The sequence below is a fragment of the Neopsephotus bourkii genome, unplaced genomic scaffold (genome assembly GCF_033783945.1).
Source record: "Neopsephotus bourkii isolate Nb327-2 ecotype Australia unplaced genomic scaffold, CSIRO-AGI_Nbou_v1 NB_1036, whole genome shotgun sequence".
NCBI lineage: Eukaryota > Metazoa > Chordata > Aves > Psittaciformes > Psittacidae > Neopsephotus > Neopsephotus bourkii.
The window spans coordinates 2,504,130-2,523,381 of record NW_026901525.1 but is presented as its reverse complement, the minus strand read 5'-3'; the positions used below and the strand labels follow the sequence as shown (position 1 = coordinate 2,523,381).

Genomic DNA, 19,252 nt, shown 5'->3' with positions numbered 1-19,252 from the left:
TGCCAAGACCACCACTGCCCCATGGCACCGAGGCCTCGTCTCCACAGGGTGTGAACACTTGCAGGGACGGTGCCTGCAGCCCTGCCCTGGGCAGCCTGTTCCAATGCCTTAGCACCCTCTGGGGCAGGAATTGTTCCTCAGCTCCATCTAAACCTGCCCTGGTGCAGCTTGAGGCCGGTTCCTCTTGTCCCATCCCTTGTTCCTTGGGAGCAGCGCCCAGCCCCTCCTGGCTCCATCCTCCTGTCAGGCAGTTGTAGGGAGCCATCAGGTCCCCCCTGAGCCTTCTCCAGACTGAACCCCCCAGGTCCCTCAGCCCTTCCCCATCACACTTGTGCTCCAGGCCCTGCACCAGCTCTGTTGCCCTTCTCTGGCCCTGCTCCAGCCCCTCAATGTCTCTCTTGCAGTGAGGGGCCCTGAGCTGAGCACAGGATTTTCAAGGTGCAGCCTCACCAGTGCCCAGTGCAGGGGCACAATCCCTGCCCTGGCCCTGCTGCCAAACTGGTGCTGATGCAGCCCAGGATGCTGGGGGCTGCCTGGGCACAAGCTGCTCCTGCTCAGCTCCATCAATCAGCACCCCCAGGGCCTTTTCACTGAGCAGCTTAACTCGAAGGTGGGTGCCAGGAGGACGGAGCCAGACTCTTTCCAGTGGTGCCCAGTGACAGGACGAGGAGCAATGGCTGTAAACTAAAACACTGGAAGTTTCACCTCAACATGAGGAAGAACTTCTTTCCATTGAGGGTGGCAGAGCACTAAACCAGCCAACATCCAGAACAGGCAGATCAGCCGATAAAAGGCACTGAGATCTCTTTATTTAAATAACACAGACTTAAAAGTCTGAGTTTTAATACAACATAAATAAAATACAGTGTTAAGTATCAGCTTTTATATTTCTGCTTGTCTACGTACAGCTTATTTAGAAATCTTACATACTTTACACCTTAAACAGTGACAGCTGATTCAGACTCTCTGCTCTGTGCCTTCAAAAGCCATAGATTGTATAAAATACTGTGATATGTATATAAAAAAAAAGCAGGTATACTGTACAAACCCAATATTTTTACAGTCACTTGATATCTAAAAATAAGATTAGCCGCATCTGAGATTCACGGTAGATTGTCTTCTCTCAAGAGGAACTGATGGATAAATTGCTGAGCTTTACTCTTTTCAGTCATATCAGGTGGAGGGTGTCCAGGAGGAGGTCGAAGTAACAAGCCACCAAATATACTGGCTGTATTCATAACAGAAAAGAGAAATCAGTAAAGCAGACAGGAAGAGCTGCTCAGCAGCAGGGCAGCAAGGGTAATTCCCCCAAACCCAGTCAGTCAGAGACAGCACCTGCCTTCAGAATGGGGTAAGATAAGGCTGGTGAGCCACACACCTCGCCTAGGCTGCTGCAGTGAACTGGTTTTCTATGGACTGCTCATTGTTAAATGCTTCAGAGCACTGAGGCCACACCTGTGCTCACATTTGTTACACCACTGCCACCCCGCTCTGAACAGAAGGGGTATTCTGCTCTCCTTACCAAGAATATTCACATCCAAATGGTTTTTCCCTGAATTTTTCAGTAGTTCTCGTAGAAATGCCATGAGATAGTCAAACACATTCTTATGGCACGCTGGCAGGTTAGAGATAATCTGAGGAGGGGAGAAAAAACAGCGTTTACACTGAAGACACAGCAATGGCTTAGCAGAATCTATTACCAACACCACCCTGTCTGCCCTTCATAACCAAAAAGCACCATTCCTGAGAGCAAAAACTAGTCTGGGCATAACCCACTTTGCCTGCCCTCCCTCTGGAACTAGAGAACAGTGAAGCCAGCAATACCTGGCAGCTCTGAGGGTAGTTGTTGGCACTCTCCAAACAGCTGCTGTAGAACCTGGAGCAGATGACCGGCTCAGGCAGGCTTTCCAGGAAGAGCAGCAGGGCTTCTGCTACCGAGTGGTTGCTGCCAACTGATCCAAAGAGGGTTAAGGAAGAGGTAAGTACAATGTGATCTGGTTTGGTCACATTTCTGCTGAAACATTAATCTTTGCTTAAGTCTCCAAAAACCTCTCCTATTGTTCACAGCCTTGAGTTACATCACTTCACATAGCAAGCTGTTTCCTTTGGCAGTTGGGCTCTTACATGATTCATCGACACTGCCAGGAATTAGTGGAGGCATTAGTACAGACAACAAGGAGTAGCAGGAACTGCAGAGCTCACTTACCCCAAGACAAGACACAATGATTTAAAAACCATAGTGAAGCACAGCAGATTGATCAAATCCTTTCCAGCTTTGATGACTGAGGTGTAGTGAGCTTTACCAGACATCAGGCTGAAAGGATACAGAGGGTATCGTGCATTCCTTTGTCCAAACAATCTCGGATTTGCTCAAATTCAGATCTGAGGCCTGGTTGCTGAAAGAGATCCTCCTGCAAAGACCAGCAGTCGTTCTCAAGTGAAATAAAAGTTATTTGGATAAATAGAGCAATGTTGTTGTAAGCTGGCTGGAAAAATCTCTCTAAATTGTTAGGTATCAGCACAAATCTCACCCTGAGGAGCTCTAGCAGGGCTGCTGTGCAGTAGCAAGTAATGCAGGAGGGAGGCTGCTGATGCAAGCCACACACAAACATGGTCACTGGCCTGAAATGGTGCAACCCAGAGCACCAGGACCACTTATCTCAATGTCCTTTATCTCTCTCTACCATTGGCCACAGTTCACAATGACTGCTATTACCAGTATCTTCTTCAAAACGAAACCAAATGCAAACCAGTTATTTTGAGTTTACAGTACAAACACTGCCCACCTGCTGGGAAGCATTACGGTACAAGTGATCCACCATCATCCACAGCTCTTTTGGGATGTCCATTGGCTTTTCAGCTGGAACAGCATCATCACTCATTTCTAGTGGCATCACGGTCTGAGGGAAGGAGGTGTGGGGAGAGGGGGGGGAAAGAAAGGGAGAAAAAAGGCAGCTAGCTAAGTTCTTGCTAATACTTGAGAGTTAAGACTTGCTGAGGAACTGCAGCTTCACTCACAACTTCATGCAAGACTAGTACAACAGGCACATTTGTAGCTGAAGTCCAGACAGAAGAAACAAGCTGCTCTCATAAACATGCTTCATGTGCACTTAGCTCTATAGAAGCATTACATCATGCCTCATGTCTACACACACATCTCCATTCCATGCGGAGAAAGACGAAGGCTTGGGGAAAAGATCCACATTTAGAAGTTGCACACCTTTTTTAAACATGCAGGCAGAGCAAATGGATCTTACTTCCAGTGCTCTCTATATGAAATGGGTTGGTTCCTCCACGTGAAGAACTAGGGCAGGGTGTGCAGACGGTGCACTGGAGAGCACAAGCTGTATCAGCATTCTCAGACTATGGACCAGGGAAGTGGAAGAAGGCTCTTTAAGGATAAAGACTTAACATCTAGTTTAATGGTTCTTGCGGGTTCAGAAGAGAATCTTGTCTGAAACTCACAAGTCTCCAAATGGATTCTGCTGACATATCCTGGATCGGTTCCCTCATGTGACACAGCGTATGAATGGGAGACCCAAAGCAACTTGGCAAGTAGTTGCCTGTTACAGATAGAAAATAATCCTTCCCCCTGTTCAGGTGCAAGACCAAGATATCTTCAAGTTTTTCCTCTCCAGAGTTTAACTGTGTCGCTGTAGATTTATTAACAAACACCTCCAGCTCAATTGTGATCTCAGCATCTGCCAGAAGACAAAAAACCCCAACATATTTCATTAAAAAAAGGTATTAAACCAATAAACCTGCAAACAGGCAGAAGAGTCTAAAACAGCAGAGAGAACTAAGACACAGATGACAACAGTAGCTCATTGACAAGAGATGAACAATGGGGAGCTCACCTGAGAGCAGAAAGCCCTTACTGGGGTTAGCAATGAGCCACTCCTTACAGTAGCTTTCCTCATCTGGTTTGCTGATAAATTCGAACTGGCAGGGCACTTGTCCATTGCGGATTGTAAACCTCTCCACCTGCAGCTGCATGTATTTCACATCCTCAAAATGGAACTAGAAACAAATACCAGTCACCATTATCAGCCAAGTCCACCTTGCCAAGCAGCAGCAGCAATTCCTGTCCTGTGGTTTAATCATTAAGCAGCAAAATACTCAGATTAACCCCCTTGCTCCTGCATCCCATCTCTTCCAGGACTACACAGGATTACATTTGCTTACTCTGTATGTTAAGTCAGCTGTATCAACGGGCCCTTTAAAACAAACGTTCCCCTCAAATAACCTCAATGAAACAAGATAACTGAAGCCCCAAATGTCTCATCTGCTTATCTTTTGTAGGCCCCAAAACAAAGCAAATGCCAGGTTTGTGACCTTCTCCAAATCCCCCAGAATTTACATTTTATGTTTCAAAGAACAAGTCAGAGCAAGGGCCACAAACTGTTCTTTTACTCTCACCCCACCTCAGGGCACAGCACAGCTTATGTTTCAGTCTGGTACTGTGGATGGAATTTACCTGCATCTAAACAGAAACTACTATTTCTAGGGCTTGTAAACAGATACCAGTTGGAAGACAAACTGTTATTGCTCTTTAGAACCAGACCCCATGGTCTAGAATCCATCTTCTACCAATGGAATATGGGGTCTAGGGAGTCACAGCACAGGAACATATCCTACCTCTCTCCGTGAAAGGGTCACCGAGGGAATGTTGGCATTCTCCAGCTTGTCCAGGGAGCGCACTATTTCCTCGAAGGCTTTTCGGTAGAGCTCCTTGTCCACAACTTTCACCTGAAAAGGACACACACTGCAGCAACAGGTACTGACTGCACCTCTATGGGAGAGCTGTAACACAGCTGGAAAGATGAAGTGATTTGATTTTAGCAGCACACCAGTGTATACATGTGTAATGAACAGAGCCACCCGGAGCACTCACCCTCCAAGATCCCCTGGGGATCCAACAGTAAAGGACCTTGCCATAACTAGCAAGTAGTAGTAGAGCAGCTCCTGTGGGTTTTTCTTGCATAAAAGCCTGAAAACACTCTGCTGTGTTATTTGATGTAGAATTCCTGCACTGCAAGTTTCTGTGTTATTAGGAAAATAACAAAAAGGCAAAAGAACACTTCTGAACAAACACCTCCAGATATTCAGGCATTATTCTGCTTCACTGAGTCATTTAACACAACCCTGGCTTACTAGAACCACAGTCCTGCCTCAGTATCTTATCTAGCCCACCTTTTAAACCATTGTTCTCTGTGGATGCCATAAAAGAAAGAGGAGAGGGAATCTGGCAGGAGAACCTGCCCCCTCCTTCCTGCTTTCCCCACACAGAGCACAAGGTCAGCAAGTTATTTCCTTCAGCACTGATGTACTTACCCCAATTTCAAACACGGAGCTAACTGGCTTATGATCACTGATCTTCAAAGCCATATGGCTGCGATAGCTCAGCTGGGTGATATTCTGCCCTTTCCAGAGTATCCGATCACACCAGGCTGGAATGCGACACTTCTCACTGCAACAGAGTCCAAATGAGTTTCCAGGCACAGTGCAGGTGGGGCAGCAATGCAAGGCACAATCCCGCTCTCCCACAGAGTTGGTGTTTTGTTGATGTGGTGTGGAGCTAGGTCTCTATCAAAGTTGTATTTTCTACAGTTGTTTTTGCTAGTTATAAATGTCTACTATTAGGTAACTCTGTAGCATGCTTTACTTTCTACTTCTTTACTGCCTCTAGTGGAAGGTGTCCCTGCCTATGGCAGGGGGTTAGAACTGGATGAGCTTTAAGGTCCCTTCCAACCCAACAGCTATAACCTCAGAACTGCTCCTATTTATAGCCATTAGCTCTGCAATTCTTTTTAGCTTTATTTCCTTTGGTAGCATCACACATGAGGCACCCACCATACCTTGTGTCCCAGTCATCACAGCCAGCATCGTATTTGTATGTTGGCTGGAAAGAAATCTCTCCCTCAGTAAAGCCTTCAAACGCTGCATATGCATCCATTTGCCTCTTTAGCTAGGAAAGAAAAAAGGATAAAAAATGTAATTTTCAGTAAGCTCAAGCACAGATCCCATGTGAGCTAAAAGGGAGATGTTCAGCACTGCAGTTTCTAAGTAGCACCCTCCAGCACCACCTGCAGGTAGGTGAGACATCAGTACCTGGTCATACTGGCAAAGCTCTAGAAATGCTTTCTCATCTACAAGCTGCTTCACTTTTGCCACATCCAGATCCTCCAGCCGATAGTTGAGGTCCCCCAACCATAGAATCACACTGAAAGAGAACGTACACCAGAAGTCTGCACAGAGGCCTGAGGATGTCCAAAGCACAAGCTGGCAGCACTGCAGCCGTGCCTCAAACCACCCAGTGCCAGCAGGAGCTCTTCTTCAGCAGGATCAGGTGGATGCTTCTCCATCAGAGAGAACAAGACTGAAAACTTGAAAGAGAACCTACATTTTCTGCCTTTGCTGGGTTTAATCCCTACTCTGCATGCTTGTCACTGTCTCTTAACAACTGGTACTTTTAACAGTCCACGCTCATTAAATCCCACAGCCCACTTGGGAAACTGATGCATATTATCACCCATTCCCACTCCATTTTAAAAACAAAAGAACCTGGAATAGCATAAGGCAAGGGACTTGTCAGCACTGTATGGGCACCACTCTCCAAAGCAGGCTTATGGTAAAGCATTTCAGGCCCCTGCAGATCACTGGGAAGCCCTTCTTACAAGCCTGCTGAGAGAACATCATGCCCCAGTACATTCAGATGGTTCTTCCTTGCCACATGCAGCAATTCCCAGAGTCAGGAAGCATACTCATGTTTGCCAATAGTGAGAGGGGGCAAATCTGGATCTGACTGGCAGAACTGCATCCGAGAGCAGATGTCTTTGAAGTCCTGGTTCCTCCGCTCATATTCCTCCATGTGAGCTGCGAGATGGGAATTCACAATGCACACACTAGTGTTATGGAACTTAAACCTTATGGCAACACCACCTTTGTTACCCTGAAAGATAAAGACAAGGACATTGGTCAAAAGCTTCTACACAGCAAATGAATCCACAAAGGAGTTACTCCAAATGGCCAAGCCAAAAGACATTGAGGCAGATGGCTTAATTGCAGAGGAAGGAAAAGGCTGAAAATGCCACTGACAATCAGTGCATGAAGCCAGTAACTCATGTGAAGGTTGCACACAGCAAGCACATAGAGCTCAGTTTGTAAGTCAGGAATTAGCTACCACAAAAGGTAAGTAAAATCACTAAGATCTGCTCTATTACTTCAGCAAGTCCTGAAACCACAAACTGCATCTTTTAACACAAACCAGAAGACAACTGTAAATGGAGGGGGAAGCACATGGCTTAGCTGGTCAAACCCACCACTGACAAGGTATAAAAACTACAGAAACTACATTCAAAGGGCACGGATTTCATTCAGTGGTGTGGAACGTGCAGGAAGTCCTCCTCAGGCAAACTAATCTGGATAGACACGTTCATGTTTCTTCTACTCATGTCTCCCTGTGTTACTTGCTTTGGGCAGAGTCACAGCCAGCAACAAAATCACATGAGAGCCAGGCCCCACACAGCCCAGCATGTGCAATCAGGAAGAAAAGGCCGTTAAAGATTCTCCCTCAAGGTCTTTAAGCCTTTGGAAGCAGAGGGCAATTCCCTCTGGCAACGCCTGGAGCTGGCAAGAGAACAGGACTAGGTGCTTCCAAAGGCAGCTGCATCCCTCAGCTGGAGGAATAACCACTACGTTTGAGGAGAGGGACTCTGCAGGCCTTTTCTCCATCTCACACACAGTGGCCATTCTTACCATCCTCCCCATGATTCCAGTTCCCACAGTCTCAGCTTCCACCTCTGAGATGTTCAAAGCAAGTTCCGCTTTCACATACAACAGAAGCATGATTCCCACGAGCCGCACAAGTTTCACCTGAAAAACAGATCCTGTTCCATTAAATACTTGAATGGGAGAGGTTTGGTGTGACAAGGAACATCACCCCCCAGTCCAGAACACAGGTCACCAAAATACACAGGGAGAGAGTTCCAGGCTCATCCAACAGAGCAGCTGAGCCCACAGGTGCTCCCAGCACCACAGCACAGGGAAGAGCCAGGGACCAGCAGCCCAGTAAATGAAGCTGAAGCCCAAAGCAAAACCTCCAGCACAGGCACAGCTCATGGAAGGAGCTTCCCTTCAACAACAGTGACAAGAAACAAGAAATCTAAGGAGCAGGAGCCGAAACATAAGTAGCATTCCTACCAAGATACCTTCACAACTCATTCCACCATGCCCTGTGGAGACAGACATGGAAGAAGCTAAGATACTTCCTATTCTCTTCCCCCATGATAGCAGGAGCTTCCTTTATGCATGAATGCCTAGCTCTGGTCTCCTGTCCTGCCCTCACCTTGGTACCCTGCATGGCAACCCTCCCTGCTTCACCTACAGAGCAGTTCTACCTGACCAAGAGCTATAGACAACGAACCTCTGGAATTTGCAGCAACTGAGAACAAGAAAAATCAAAGAGAAAAGAGGCTCATGTGGAAATCAAACCTCCCCAAAAGCCGCATTTACCTTTGCGTATTTGGCATCTGGGTGAAGACTGTCAGTTACAGCTTTAAACCACTCTTCTTCCTTCGGTGTGTCATTGAAAAAGAAGGCTTCTTTACTCAGATCAAGCTCCTGGAAACTGTTAAGAAGAAGGAACCCATGGATGCATTCATTTGTTTGTAACTTTCCAACCTTTCCCTCTGGGAAAGAACTGAATCAGTTTATACTCACTACATTTGTAACTGAAAACTCAAATTCAGTTATGCAGATTTTAGAGGTATGTTAGGTACAAAAAGCTCAATTACTATTAGGATTAAACTGAACTGCATTAAAGATTTTGGAACACTGCAGTGCCAGAATTCAAGCACTACCGCATTTACAGCCCTTCCAGGCTGTGCAAACACATACTCTAAAGCTGTGCAATGCAATGGAGTCAGTGCAAACATTCCTCAGCTGTAGCGTCCTGGCTAAACCTCCACGCTACCAATTCACAGGCAAGCAACCCACAGTGAAGGTGTGGAAGGATGAGCCAGAAAGAGACACTCACCCCACACAGTAGATGTCTGGAGGCTCAGCATCACATCTTAGCCAGGGCTGGAGGCTCTCTTTGGGTGACTGACCGTTCACATTGTATGTCCCCACAAAAAATCTGCAAAGAGAGTCACTAAATCCCAGCACTGCAATTGTAGAGCTGATGGAAATACCCCTATTAGTAACCCATGTACTTAATACTAGATATAACTGATTAGAAGTAACATGTTTCCAGGGGGAATTAGGAAAATGTGACAAAATTTAAAGCCCTAAAATGATTTAATTACAAGCAGCATCTTTACAGACAACACACATATTTACATGTAGTATAGAAAAGAAAGAAGGCTACATGCTAAGCAGTGAACAGAGCGTGAGAGAGGCCAGAGGTGCATAGAACTGATGCACATCCAGACATAGTCTAAAATAAGCACAGGAAAAATTCATTTTCAAAAGGCCATTTTCTCAACAAGAACCAGGAGGCCTCAACAGAGACATGAATGAAATCCTTCTCTGCTAATGCCTAAGTGAGGAAAGCAAGCTCTTCTGGGAAGTACAGATCACACTTTCCTAGTGTACAGCAAACCTAGATGAAATAACAGCTTATGCTAATAAACTTACACCCCGCAAGGAGAAGTCCTTCTCAGGAATGACCATTACCTGAAGTTCTGGATGTATGTGTAGGAACCCTCCTGTTGTAGAAGCTGAGATTTAACAATAGTATCTCGTAGTCCAAACTTTGGCTCTGATAAGATTGAAGCCTTGTCTGACACCATGACGCTGGAGGACCGCACCATTTCAGTCGTCACTTCAAGTCTGGGTTTGTTTTGCCTGGAAACAAAAGCAAAACTGTGATGAAACCCAGGATACGCATGCACCCTGAACAGCTTCTTTCTGCCACCAAGGACTTGATTCACACTTGTTCACCTGTTTCATGGATGATAATCGATGTTTGGGATAAGCAAACAAGACCAAAAGGAGCATTTCTTTTATCTATAGATAAACCCAGTGTAACAGAAATAACAAATGGTTTTCCCTAATGTGGTGCAACCTGTTGGTTCACAGCAGGTCTTACTCACACCTCGATGCTGATACAAAACCTGTACACCTTTCCTGCTTCCTGGAGCAAGGAGATGCAAATCTCATCTCCTGCTGCCCCTGCTCAGCCCTTCTGACCTCAGCAGAAGCAAAGCCTCTGGTGGAAAACTCCCAGCTCTGCCTAGCAAGGAGGCAGCACAGAATGGGTGGAGGTAGAGCTGGTTTTATTTAGTGTCTCATAGCTCTGCAAACTCCTTTTGCAATAGCACTAACGCCACAGCTTGGGAGTTCCCACACCAAAAGGATGATGATAAGAATTTAAGGTCACCAACTTGCACACCAGTGCCAAGGACAGCACACAGGCTTTGAAGGATACACAGCAAGGTCCACAAAGTCCTGGGAACTGGAAAATGAAACTGTGGCATTTTAAGAGTATATCTATGGGACAGGGTGGCCCTAAGCCAAAGCTCTCTGAATTCCAAATAAACAAGGCTAGCGGCTCCTGTCCTACTGAACTTCCAAACTATGCCCAAATAGGGGACTAGCAGGACTGTCCCTGAGAGGCTGCCCTGAAATTCCCACTAAAGCTCTGACAGCATCCTTGTGCTGAACTTTCTCCTCTCCTAACTACAATCTGCAGACTCTAATCTCAAGCAGTTGACAACTTCTGCTCTAGATTCCACCCCTCTGGGGACTGCAGCCGATGCAGCCGCTCCCAGATGGACCCAGATAATGCAGCCACAAAGACTGCTCGAGCACTGGTGTGTGCACAGACCTCACGTGCTGCCACCAGAGACGAACTTCCCCAGTCTGTTTCCCACTGAAAACAAGGAAGCAGAAAGATCACTGCACTTTCTTTTTCTTTCTCTAGACATCAAAGCATCAACAATCTGCTCATCACAGTTCATTCCATCCACATGCAATAGAGTACACAGAACTTATTCACTGTCACTCTACAGAGATCCTCCATGGAGGAGAGCTGTAGCTTAACCAACAAAGAAACATTGCCAGCACACTGACTCCTCACTAGGCCTTCCACAAGGAGCTGACGTGCACAACTCTCCCTTCACGTAAACGCTCCCTGGCAGTGTTCAAAGCCAGGTTCAACACAGGGGCTTGGAGCAACCTGCTCTAGTGGAAGGTGTCCATGCCATGGGTCCCTTCCAACCCAAACCAGGCTGGGATTCAACTGCTTCACCACTAACTACACAAAAAGGGAGAGATACCATACCCAGGAGCACTCCTGTCAGTGCTGTCGTAGCTTCGGTTCTGTGTAACCACAGGCTTTTTTCCATTCTGTTTGACACTTTCAGAGCCAACCAGTTCTGCAAAGAAAAACAACAAAACCAAAGAGTTTCACATTTAACACAAAATGGTCTTTAATTTATCAACACACTCATGCACACACTGGCAAAAATCTGTCAGCAGAATATTAGATCCGTGTGGAGAAACAAAGCACCCCACAGCCTCTCTCCGTTATCTGAGAGATCTAACTTAATGTGACAGAACTGTTCCGTGACGATGCTGCTTCCCCTCTAGAGGAAGAATTGCCACTAGGATGTGGTGGGGTCACAGAGAGCAGCAGAGCTGCTGGCTCTCCATCAGAGCTAAGCCAAACCAGGACTTAGCAGCACAGAATCCACGGCTTTATCCTAGGAATCTAAAAAATGTAGGTTAATAACAGGGTTTTCCTTTCTGAGGGAAAGCAGGAAGTACAAAGAAAGGAAAAGGAAGAAAAAACAACCCCCCCAAAACCACACTGCCATTTAAAGGGTGTCTACTTATCTACAAGCAGATAGCAAAGCACAAGCATCTCCCCACTCAAGACCATGTAGAATAGAGTCACCACATAAGCCTGCTGCACTGCAGCAGACACAAGTGCCTCAATGCAAAACAACCACCTCAAGATGCTGCCACTTAGCACACAAATCTAATGATGATACAGAAACTGTTCTTAAGATTCTAAGGTTCCAGTCATTCAGCTGAGCTGCTCTCTCAGTGAGCACAGCCCAGAAGAATTAAAATGTTATTGTTGTCATAATACATGCTCCAGGACAAGAGCACAAACCAGAAATAGAACCTGAAGTACTTTTACTGAGGCAATCAGAATATAAACAACCTGACAAGAAGTGGCCGTGTTCTCAGCTTGGAAAACCTCTTCTGCCCAAGAGCCCTCGGAAAATAAAGGCTGTGTAAGAGGATTTATCAGAGCCTGGCTACAGAAGAGCCCGTGACTCAAACCTCATTATGGATCACACAGCCAAAGCCACACAGGGCCAAACAGGAGCATATACAGCACAGAGGTGTGCTGTAAAGCCTGGTCTTGGTGAGCTGGGATGGAGCTCACCACAGTACTTCATACAGACATTAAGTACTGCAGCAGTGCTGCCTGAGCCTCTGCAAGCTCTCCTGTAAAGACCAAGCAATGTAGAGAGATAGGACAAGAGCTTTAAGCTAAAAGAGAGAAGATTTAGAGTAGATATTAGGCAGAACTTCTCCCCTGTGAGGGTGCTGAGGCGCTGGCACAGGGTGCCCAGAGAAGCTGTGGCTGCCCCATCCCTGGCAGTGCTCAAGGCCAGGTTGGACACAGGAGCTTGGAGCAAGCTGCTCCAGTGGAAGGGGTCCCTGCCCGTGGCAGGGTTGGAGCTGGAGGAGCTTTCAGGTCCCTTCCAACCCAAACCATTCTAGGATTCTATGACTTGTGTCCTGCTCAATGCTGCTGGCACAGCCACTACATGATCCATAGATCACAGTCATGGATCACACTTGGGAATTTTAACCTCATTAGCAGAAATCAGTTTCAGGTAGGATTCTCCTGAGAAAGCCACAATGGAAAAGGGCTGTTTCCCTGAGGCAAATTTATACCTAGATACAGAGAGCCAGAGGGATCTATGGGTTAGCAAACTGAAGTGGAGCATTTAGCAAGGTAATGACCTTGTTCAGTAATTGAACTGGGCACAGAAATGAAGAGCTATGTGCAGAGATTACAGAACAGCAGGAAGTGCACAGTCTGAATCAGGCAGGATTTGCAGCTAAAGGAGATTTAAGCAGGAATAAAGATGCTCTTGTTAAAAACATGCACTGACATTATAGTGCCACAGCAGGAAAATGTATTGTACCTTTTAGATAACACAGAATTTGCACTTAAGTGTTCAGAAGGGAGAATTAAATTAGCCCTGCCATTAGTTAGATGAGCCTTAGCCAGTCTGCTCTCTGCTTAATGGAAGTGTAAGCAGCAATCCATGCAGGACTGGGCTACTCCAGCCTGGAGGGAAGTAAGTTTGTTCTCTTCAGGGCTCCAGACAAAGCAGCACCTCGGTTGTGACTTACTGCACAAAGATAAGTTGTTGGGTAGGGGCTTTAACCAGAATTGCAAACAGAAACCATACAAGGTGAAGCACATTTAAATCCCTTTACTGATGCTCTCATTCACCAGCCAGCTTTAATTCACAGAGGAGGTAACGAACTAATATCACTTTATTGTCTATTAAGTTGCACCAGGGAAGGTTTAGGTTGGGTATTAGGAAAAAAAGCTTCACCAAAAGGTTTATCAAGCACTGGAACAGGCTGCCTAGGGCAGTGGTGGAGTCAGCATCCCTGGAGGTATATAAGAGCCTGTGGATGTTGCCTTAGGGACATGGTTTAGTGATGGACTTGGCAGTGCTGGGTTAATGGTTGGACTCCTTCTTAATGGCCTTGTCCCACCTAAACAGTTCTATGATTCAACTAGCAAATGGCAGTATTTACACAGTATTTAAATGTGCTTTGATTTGCATATCAAAGTTGCTATCTCAGTATGCATGTTAATTTAAGGACAGAATGAGACACAGCTATTCCTGGAAGACAGAACCCCATTCTACACCGATTTAAGTTCCAAAAGACCCCAAAGGAATGCAGAGAGCATCTTCCTCTGCTAATACAAGAGGAAAGAACCAAAACCAAACCAACCAAAACTCCTGGTCCAAAAAGCCTGGACTCCTCTGACTCAAGATCATAGAATCACAGAATCCCAGGTTGGAAGGGACCTCAAAGATCACCTGGTCCAACCTGTCTGAGCAAAACATGACCTAGACTATCCTCCTAAACACAATGAAGCCTTGAAAAGGCAACTTGGCCAAAGCTCAGAGGCACGATTTGATAGGGGAACTACTCCAAGGAGCTCACCATTCACAGGGTGTTACTGCGCTCTAGAAACAACAAAACCACAATGACAAAGGCCGGGGTTGTGTTTCGTTCAGCCTGTTTTGCCTCCCGAGCACAAGATACGCCCAGGTCTCTCCCAGCCGGTTCCAGGCTCCACTCTCACACGAGGGGCCCGTCCCGCACCGCAACCCCGAACTTCGCCCCTTTCCCTCCTCTGCTCTGACTTCGAGGAATCGCTGCGGTGCCCCGCGTGGCCCCACACCTGCGCTCCGCAAACAGTGAAGCGGCCGCCGGGCCGGGCCGGGCCGAGCCGAGCCGAGCCGAGCCGAGCCGAGCCGCTCCGCCCCGGACCCACCGAAGCCCCGGCGATCCCCGCCTCGGGCGAGCGGCCGGGCCGTGCCCGAGCACCGGCGTTCCCCGCGTTAACTCCGGGCTACCGGACAGCGCAGCTCCCCCGCCCGCTCCGCTCCTTCCCCTTCCCCTTCCCTCCCCGTCCCGTCCCGCTCTCACCTCGGCGGGGCCGCCCGCCCGCGGACATCGCCGCAGCTCGGCGCCGCCACCGGCCCCAGCCCCAGCCCCAGCCCGCCCCGGCTCAGCACCGCCCCAGCGCCCGCCCCGTTCCGGCCGCAGCGGCTCCGAGCGCGCCCTCCGCGGGGGTCGATCCAGGCGCTCAGAGCCCCGTGAGACCGCGCCGAGGGAACGGAGGCGAGCGCCGGGCGGAGCGGGGTGAGCGCGGGGCTGATCCTCGCCTCCGGGGCGGGAAGGGCAACGGGAGGGCAGGGCGAGAGGGAGGGCACAGGCCGGGAGCTCTGCTTGTCCCTCACCGGCTCCAACCGAGCTCCGGTGCAGCCTTTGGAGAGCAGGTACCAGCATCTGCTCAGCGAACACACCGAGCATCTCCGCCGAGCTCCGAGAGCAGCCGCCACGCTGCGAGCTCTAACTGCGTGCAAGTGTCAGGCACTCTTCAGCAGGGACCACCTCCATCCACCACCAACCCCGCGGCTCACACCCAGCCCCCGATGGAGCTCGTACCTTCCCGGCCCCGGCTGACCTCCCGCAGGAACGCGCGCGTGTGGGAACCGAAAGGCAACTGCACCGTGAATTCATCATCTTCTGAAGTGAACAGGACAGTCACGTCACAGCCTGAAGACAAGGGGAGAAAAAGGGCTCCTGGGGTCAGCCCTCAGCAACTGAGCATCTCCTGCCCTCTGCAGCAGCAGGTTAATGTATGCAGACTTAGCAACAAGCCTCTCCAAGCTACATTTTCCATGAAAATGCCATTTAAAAACGGAAAAGTCAGCATTTATAACAATTTTCACCCTGTTCACTCAATGACAATGACTAATCTTCCAGCAGCAGTTTAAAAGCCTCTGGAAAAAACATTCCTTTGGTTGAGAGGAGGGGACAATATTTGTTAACACGAATGAATCACAGCAAACAACACCCCAAGGCTCCCAACAGGAGCCAGAAAAGATCCCCCCACTCCAGACCACCAGAGCCCCTGCTCCAATCCCATGGAATGCAGCTGCTGCAAGGGCCCAGGAACACTCAAAACACCACAAGAGAACTCACCAAGGACGTGAAGATCAGCGTCAATTACAACTGCAAACGTAAAACACAGGTTTGGTTACCAAGCAAGGCAACAGGTTCACAGCCCGTGCTGATGAGCTGAGGTTAGCAAGCTCAGTAAGTTCCTCAAATCCCAAATACTCCTGGTATGCACAGAGACAGGCAGAACAAAGCTGCTGGGGCTGGGAAGGACATGGGGGGCTCTGGGGTGCAGAGCAATTCATCTAGCAGGGCCCTGGCAGCGGTGTGCATGACACACAGGAGTCACCAGGGATTACAAAATGAATTAGAAATGCGAAGGCTGAATAGATCCCAGATGTCATTAAGTAGAACAACAAACTATGGACTCCAAACTCTCCTTTAGAGGCGGCCGCCCAGCCACCCAAGGGTGTTCGTACCTTCTTCCACTGCAAACCCCTCGGTGATGGGGATGACTTTCTCCAGGCAGACATCCTCAGCCTCGATGGCCATCCGCCGGTGGGTGTATATGTGGATCCTGCAAGCACGGAGCAGACACAGAGGCAATGCCTCCTTGATTCGGGCATCGCTGCAGGTACAGACAGATCCCATCCCACCCAGGAGCACCTGCGAGCACAGCCACACACCAACCCCAAAGCAATTGTGGACTGTGCACCCAGCCACCTGCTCGCCCATCATCTGCATACGAATGAATTGTAGACTCATGGAATCCCAGGCTGGAAGGGTCCTCAAGGATTTTCTGTCCAGCCTTTCTAGGCAAAGGATGAGCTAGATCCAATGGGCCAGCACCTTGTACAGCTGAATCATAGAAAGGCTGGAAGGGACCTTAAAGCTCCTCCAGCTCCAACCCCTGCCACGGGCAGGGACCCCTTCCACTGGAGCAGCTTGCTCCAAGCCCCTGTGTCCAACCTGGCCTTGAGCACTGCCAGGGATGGGGCAGCCACAGCTTCTCTGGGCACCCTGTGCCAGCGCCTCAGCACCCTCACAGGGAAGAGCTTCTGCCTAAGAGCTCAGCTCAGTCTCCCCTCTGGCAGGTTCAAGCCATTCCCCTTGGCCTGTCCCTACAGACCCTTGTCCCAAGCCCCTCTCCAGGTTTCCTGCAGCCCCTTTAGGCACTGGAGCTGCTCTAAGGTCTCTCCTTCGGGAGCCTTCTCTTCTCCAGGCTGAACAACCGTAACAGTGCCCAGTGTTGGGATATCCACCACTTCCCTGGGGAGATCATTCCAGTGCCTGAGCGTGCACGGTTTCCCTCTAGTGCCCAGCCAGCACACCCCCAGGCGCAACCCGTCTACCATCCCCCGGCTCTCCCGTCTCCATCCTCTTTATAGCCCCTCGAAACGAACACGTTTGTGTCCTGGCCAACCCCACCGGAGCGCAGGGCCCAGGCCCGGCTGTCCCCAGTGCAGCACGCCGCCTCCCCCCCGCTGCCCAGCGGAGCCTCCGAGCCCCGCTACCCCCGTCCCCTCCCGCGGCCTTGTCACCTACGCGAGCCCGCGGCGGGTCTCCACCAGGCCCAGCAGCCGGCTCCCCCCGGCCAGGACGCCCTGCACCGCCTTCAGCTCAGCGTCAAGGAACGGCAGCGGCGAGACGGGGCCCGCGGCCTCCCGCCGCAACCCCGGTGCAAAGGATACGATCCGGCACGTCGCGCCCTCCGCCAGGCTATCCTGGATGACAACCGACTGGTCCATGCCCCGACCCCGCTCCGCTCCGCTCCGCACCGCTGCCGGGCCCGGCCCACGGCCCCCCCCTACCACCACCACCACCACCACCACCACAGCCCCTCAGGCGGGGCCTCCCCCTTGGCGGCCGTTACCGGCCCCCGCAGCCGCCGCTTTCCGTTACCCTGCGAGCCGGGGCCGCCGGAAATAACGGCACCGCCCCGGGAGGGCCCGGCCCGGAGAGCGGCTTGGCCGAGCGGCAGCTCCCGGCCGCGGGCAGCGGGTTCGGGCCCGGGTCCTGGAGGCCGGGACAGCGCGGCACCGGCGGCTCGATGCAGCGGAACGGGCAGGGAGGGAGCTCCGCGGTGGGGTAGAGTAGGGCCGGGAGGGGTCGTTCCCCCCATCAGGAGCACCTTGAGCTGTTTCCTTGCTGGATTTCAGCACCCGGCTGGCACAAGTCTGCTTATTATTAATTATTATTACATTAATAACGATGGGAATTAATTAACACCGAGTGTGTGAGCCATCACCAGTGTTCTGCATGGAGGTGGGGGAGTTTGGCCTAAGCCAATGCAGGAGCAACAGCCAAGATCTAGGGCTCAGGAAACCCCAGAGCAGTCCCCATTAATGTAGCTGCTGCTCTCCCTCTGCCTTCCCGCTCCCATCCCTGTGCTCAGCAGCCATCCAGAATGGACAAGGGACTGCGGAGAGGAAATGATCAGTGTGAAACAGTCACTGTCAACCCCTGCTCTGACAAGAAACATAGAGCTGGGTGCTGGGTTTGAGACAGAAAACCCCTTGGTTTGGTCCCGTTTTCACTGCTGTTGCGGCCTGAATCAGATCCCAAACACACCCTTGTGCCGCGCTTGGGATGCACTGAACCCACACCCTGCGACGTGGAGCGGGCTGGGTACAGCTTGCACCAGGCTTTTCTCACCCAGCCCCACATGGGCTCCCAGCCCCTCACCAGGGCAGGCAGAGCAAACCCCTTCCACCATTGAACCGGCCCCTCCAGGCCTTCCCCCGAGCCCCAGCACACTCAGACACGCTCCAGCCCCGGACCAGAGCTCTGTATTTGTGCAGTCCTGGAAGAGGCAGCGGAGCGGAGCGGGCACCGGCACCGGTGTGTGCCGCAGCACGGCAGCGCTGGCTGGTGCAGGAAGAGGCTGGGGCTGGTTCACGTCATGGCTCTGCTTTAGCAGCAGAGTGACAGCGGTGAAAGGGGATCAGCTACAACAGGAGACGCTTTGAGATGAATCCCATTTTCCTGCTTCACAACTGGAGAGGAGACGCAGTTCCTAATTCCACCTACCCAGACAAGAGGTATCCCAACACCAGAGCAGTTTACAACTAACAGGGAAGAGGCTGTGCTGTGAGCAGATTATCAGCTAAAGCAGGCTCTGTGCCTTCAGTCAAGGCAGAACTTCCTGGGGTTTAAGCAGGCTTAACCCCATCCTGTTCCTGCTCCCAAGGTCACTCATCCAGCATCCATAGCCCCAGCTGCAGCAGCTCCCAGAGACCCGTGTTAGCTTGCAGATCTCCCAGGCCTCCAGGTTTTTGGCAGCACAGGGAACAACCGTTGCAGCTTCCTTAGTGCATGGATTAAATGCTTTTCCTCTGGCTACACTGGGGGGGTCTCAATCACAAGGAGTTAACACTCACTGAATGAAGATGCCAAACAGGACATGGGACTCACCCGTCCTGGGAAGCTGCAGGATTTGGAGTGGAGCTTAGGGATGAGAGGTGGAATTTGGGAATCAGCATCCGGGGCCTGTGCAGGGCAGCAACTGAGCCAAGCTCAGGGGCCTGGGCTTGCCCTGTGGGCAGGAGGCACCGGCACAGGGGAA

The 19,252-nt window shown here is 50.2% G+C and overlaps 1 protein-coding gene across 2 annotated transcripts; it reads right to left on the bottom strand.

The window, feature by feature from the left end:
* Positions 1-806: 806 nt before the first annotated feature.
* INPP5B (inositol polyphosphate-5-phosphatase B) lies at positions 807-17,601 on the bottom strand. 2 transcript variants are annotated; one of them, XM_061360770.1, is made up of 22 exons: positions 17,517-17,601; positions 17,233-17,452; positions 16,167-16,264; positions 15,772-15,801; positions 15,232-15,342; positions 11,288-11,381; positions 9,679-9,849; positions 9,038-9,139; positions 8,515-8,629; positions 7,759-7,875; positions 6,765-6,952; positions 6,112-6,223; positions 5,859-5,968; positions 5,335-5,470; positions 4,639-4,749; positions 3,858-4,020; positions 3,466-3,701; positions 2,787-2,900; positions 2,327-2,411; positions 1,825-1,952; positions 1,523-1,634; positions 807-1,228 (listed from the first exon to the last, which is right to left on the bottom strand). In XM_061360770.1, the coding sequence occupies exons 2-22, from the start codon at positions 17,433-17,435 to the stop codon at positions 1,104-1,106; spliced, it is 2,661 nt and encodes an 886-aa protein (XP_061216754.1). In that variant the 5' UTR covers positions 17,436-17,452; positions 17,517-17,601; the 3' UTR covers positions 807-1,103. The 2 variants fall into 2 exon arrangements, with proteins under 2 accessions (XP_061216754.1, XP_061216756.1); XM_061360772.1 differs by lacking the exons at positions 15,232-15,342; positions 15,772-15,801; positions 16,167-16,264; positions 17,233-17,452; positions 17,517-17,601 and adding an exon at positions 14,710-14,765.
* Between the last annotated feature and the right edge of the window lie 1,651 nt (positions 17,602-19,252).

Excerpts from the sequence above, each read along its gene's own strand:
- INPP5B (XM_061360770.1), bottom strand. The coding sequence starts at position 17,435 with ATGGACCAGTCGGTTGTCATCCAGGATAGCCTGGCGGAGGGCGCGACG. Across the intron at positions 15,802-16,166 it reads GGGGTTTGCAGTGGAAGAAG|TTGTAATTGACGCTGATCTT; the intron begins GTACGAACACCC and ends TTACGTTTGCAG. Across the intron at positions 1,953-2,326 it reads AGGAATGCACGATACCCTCT|TTGGCAGCAACCACTCGGTA; the intron begins GTATCCTTTCAG and ends TCTTTGGATCAG.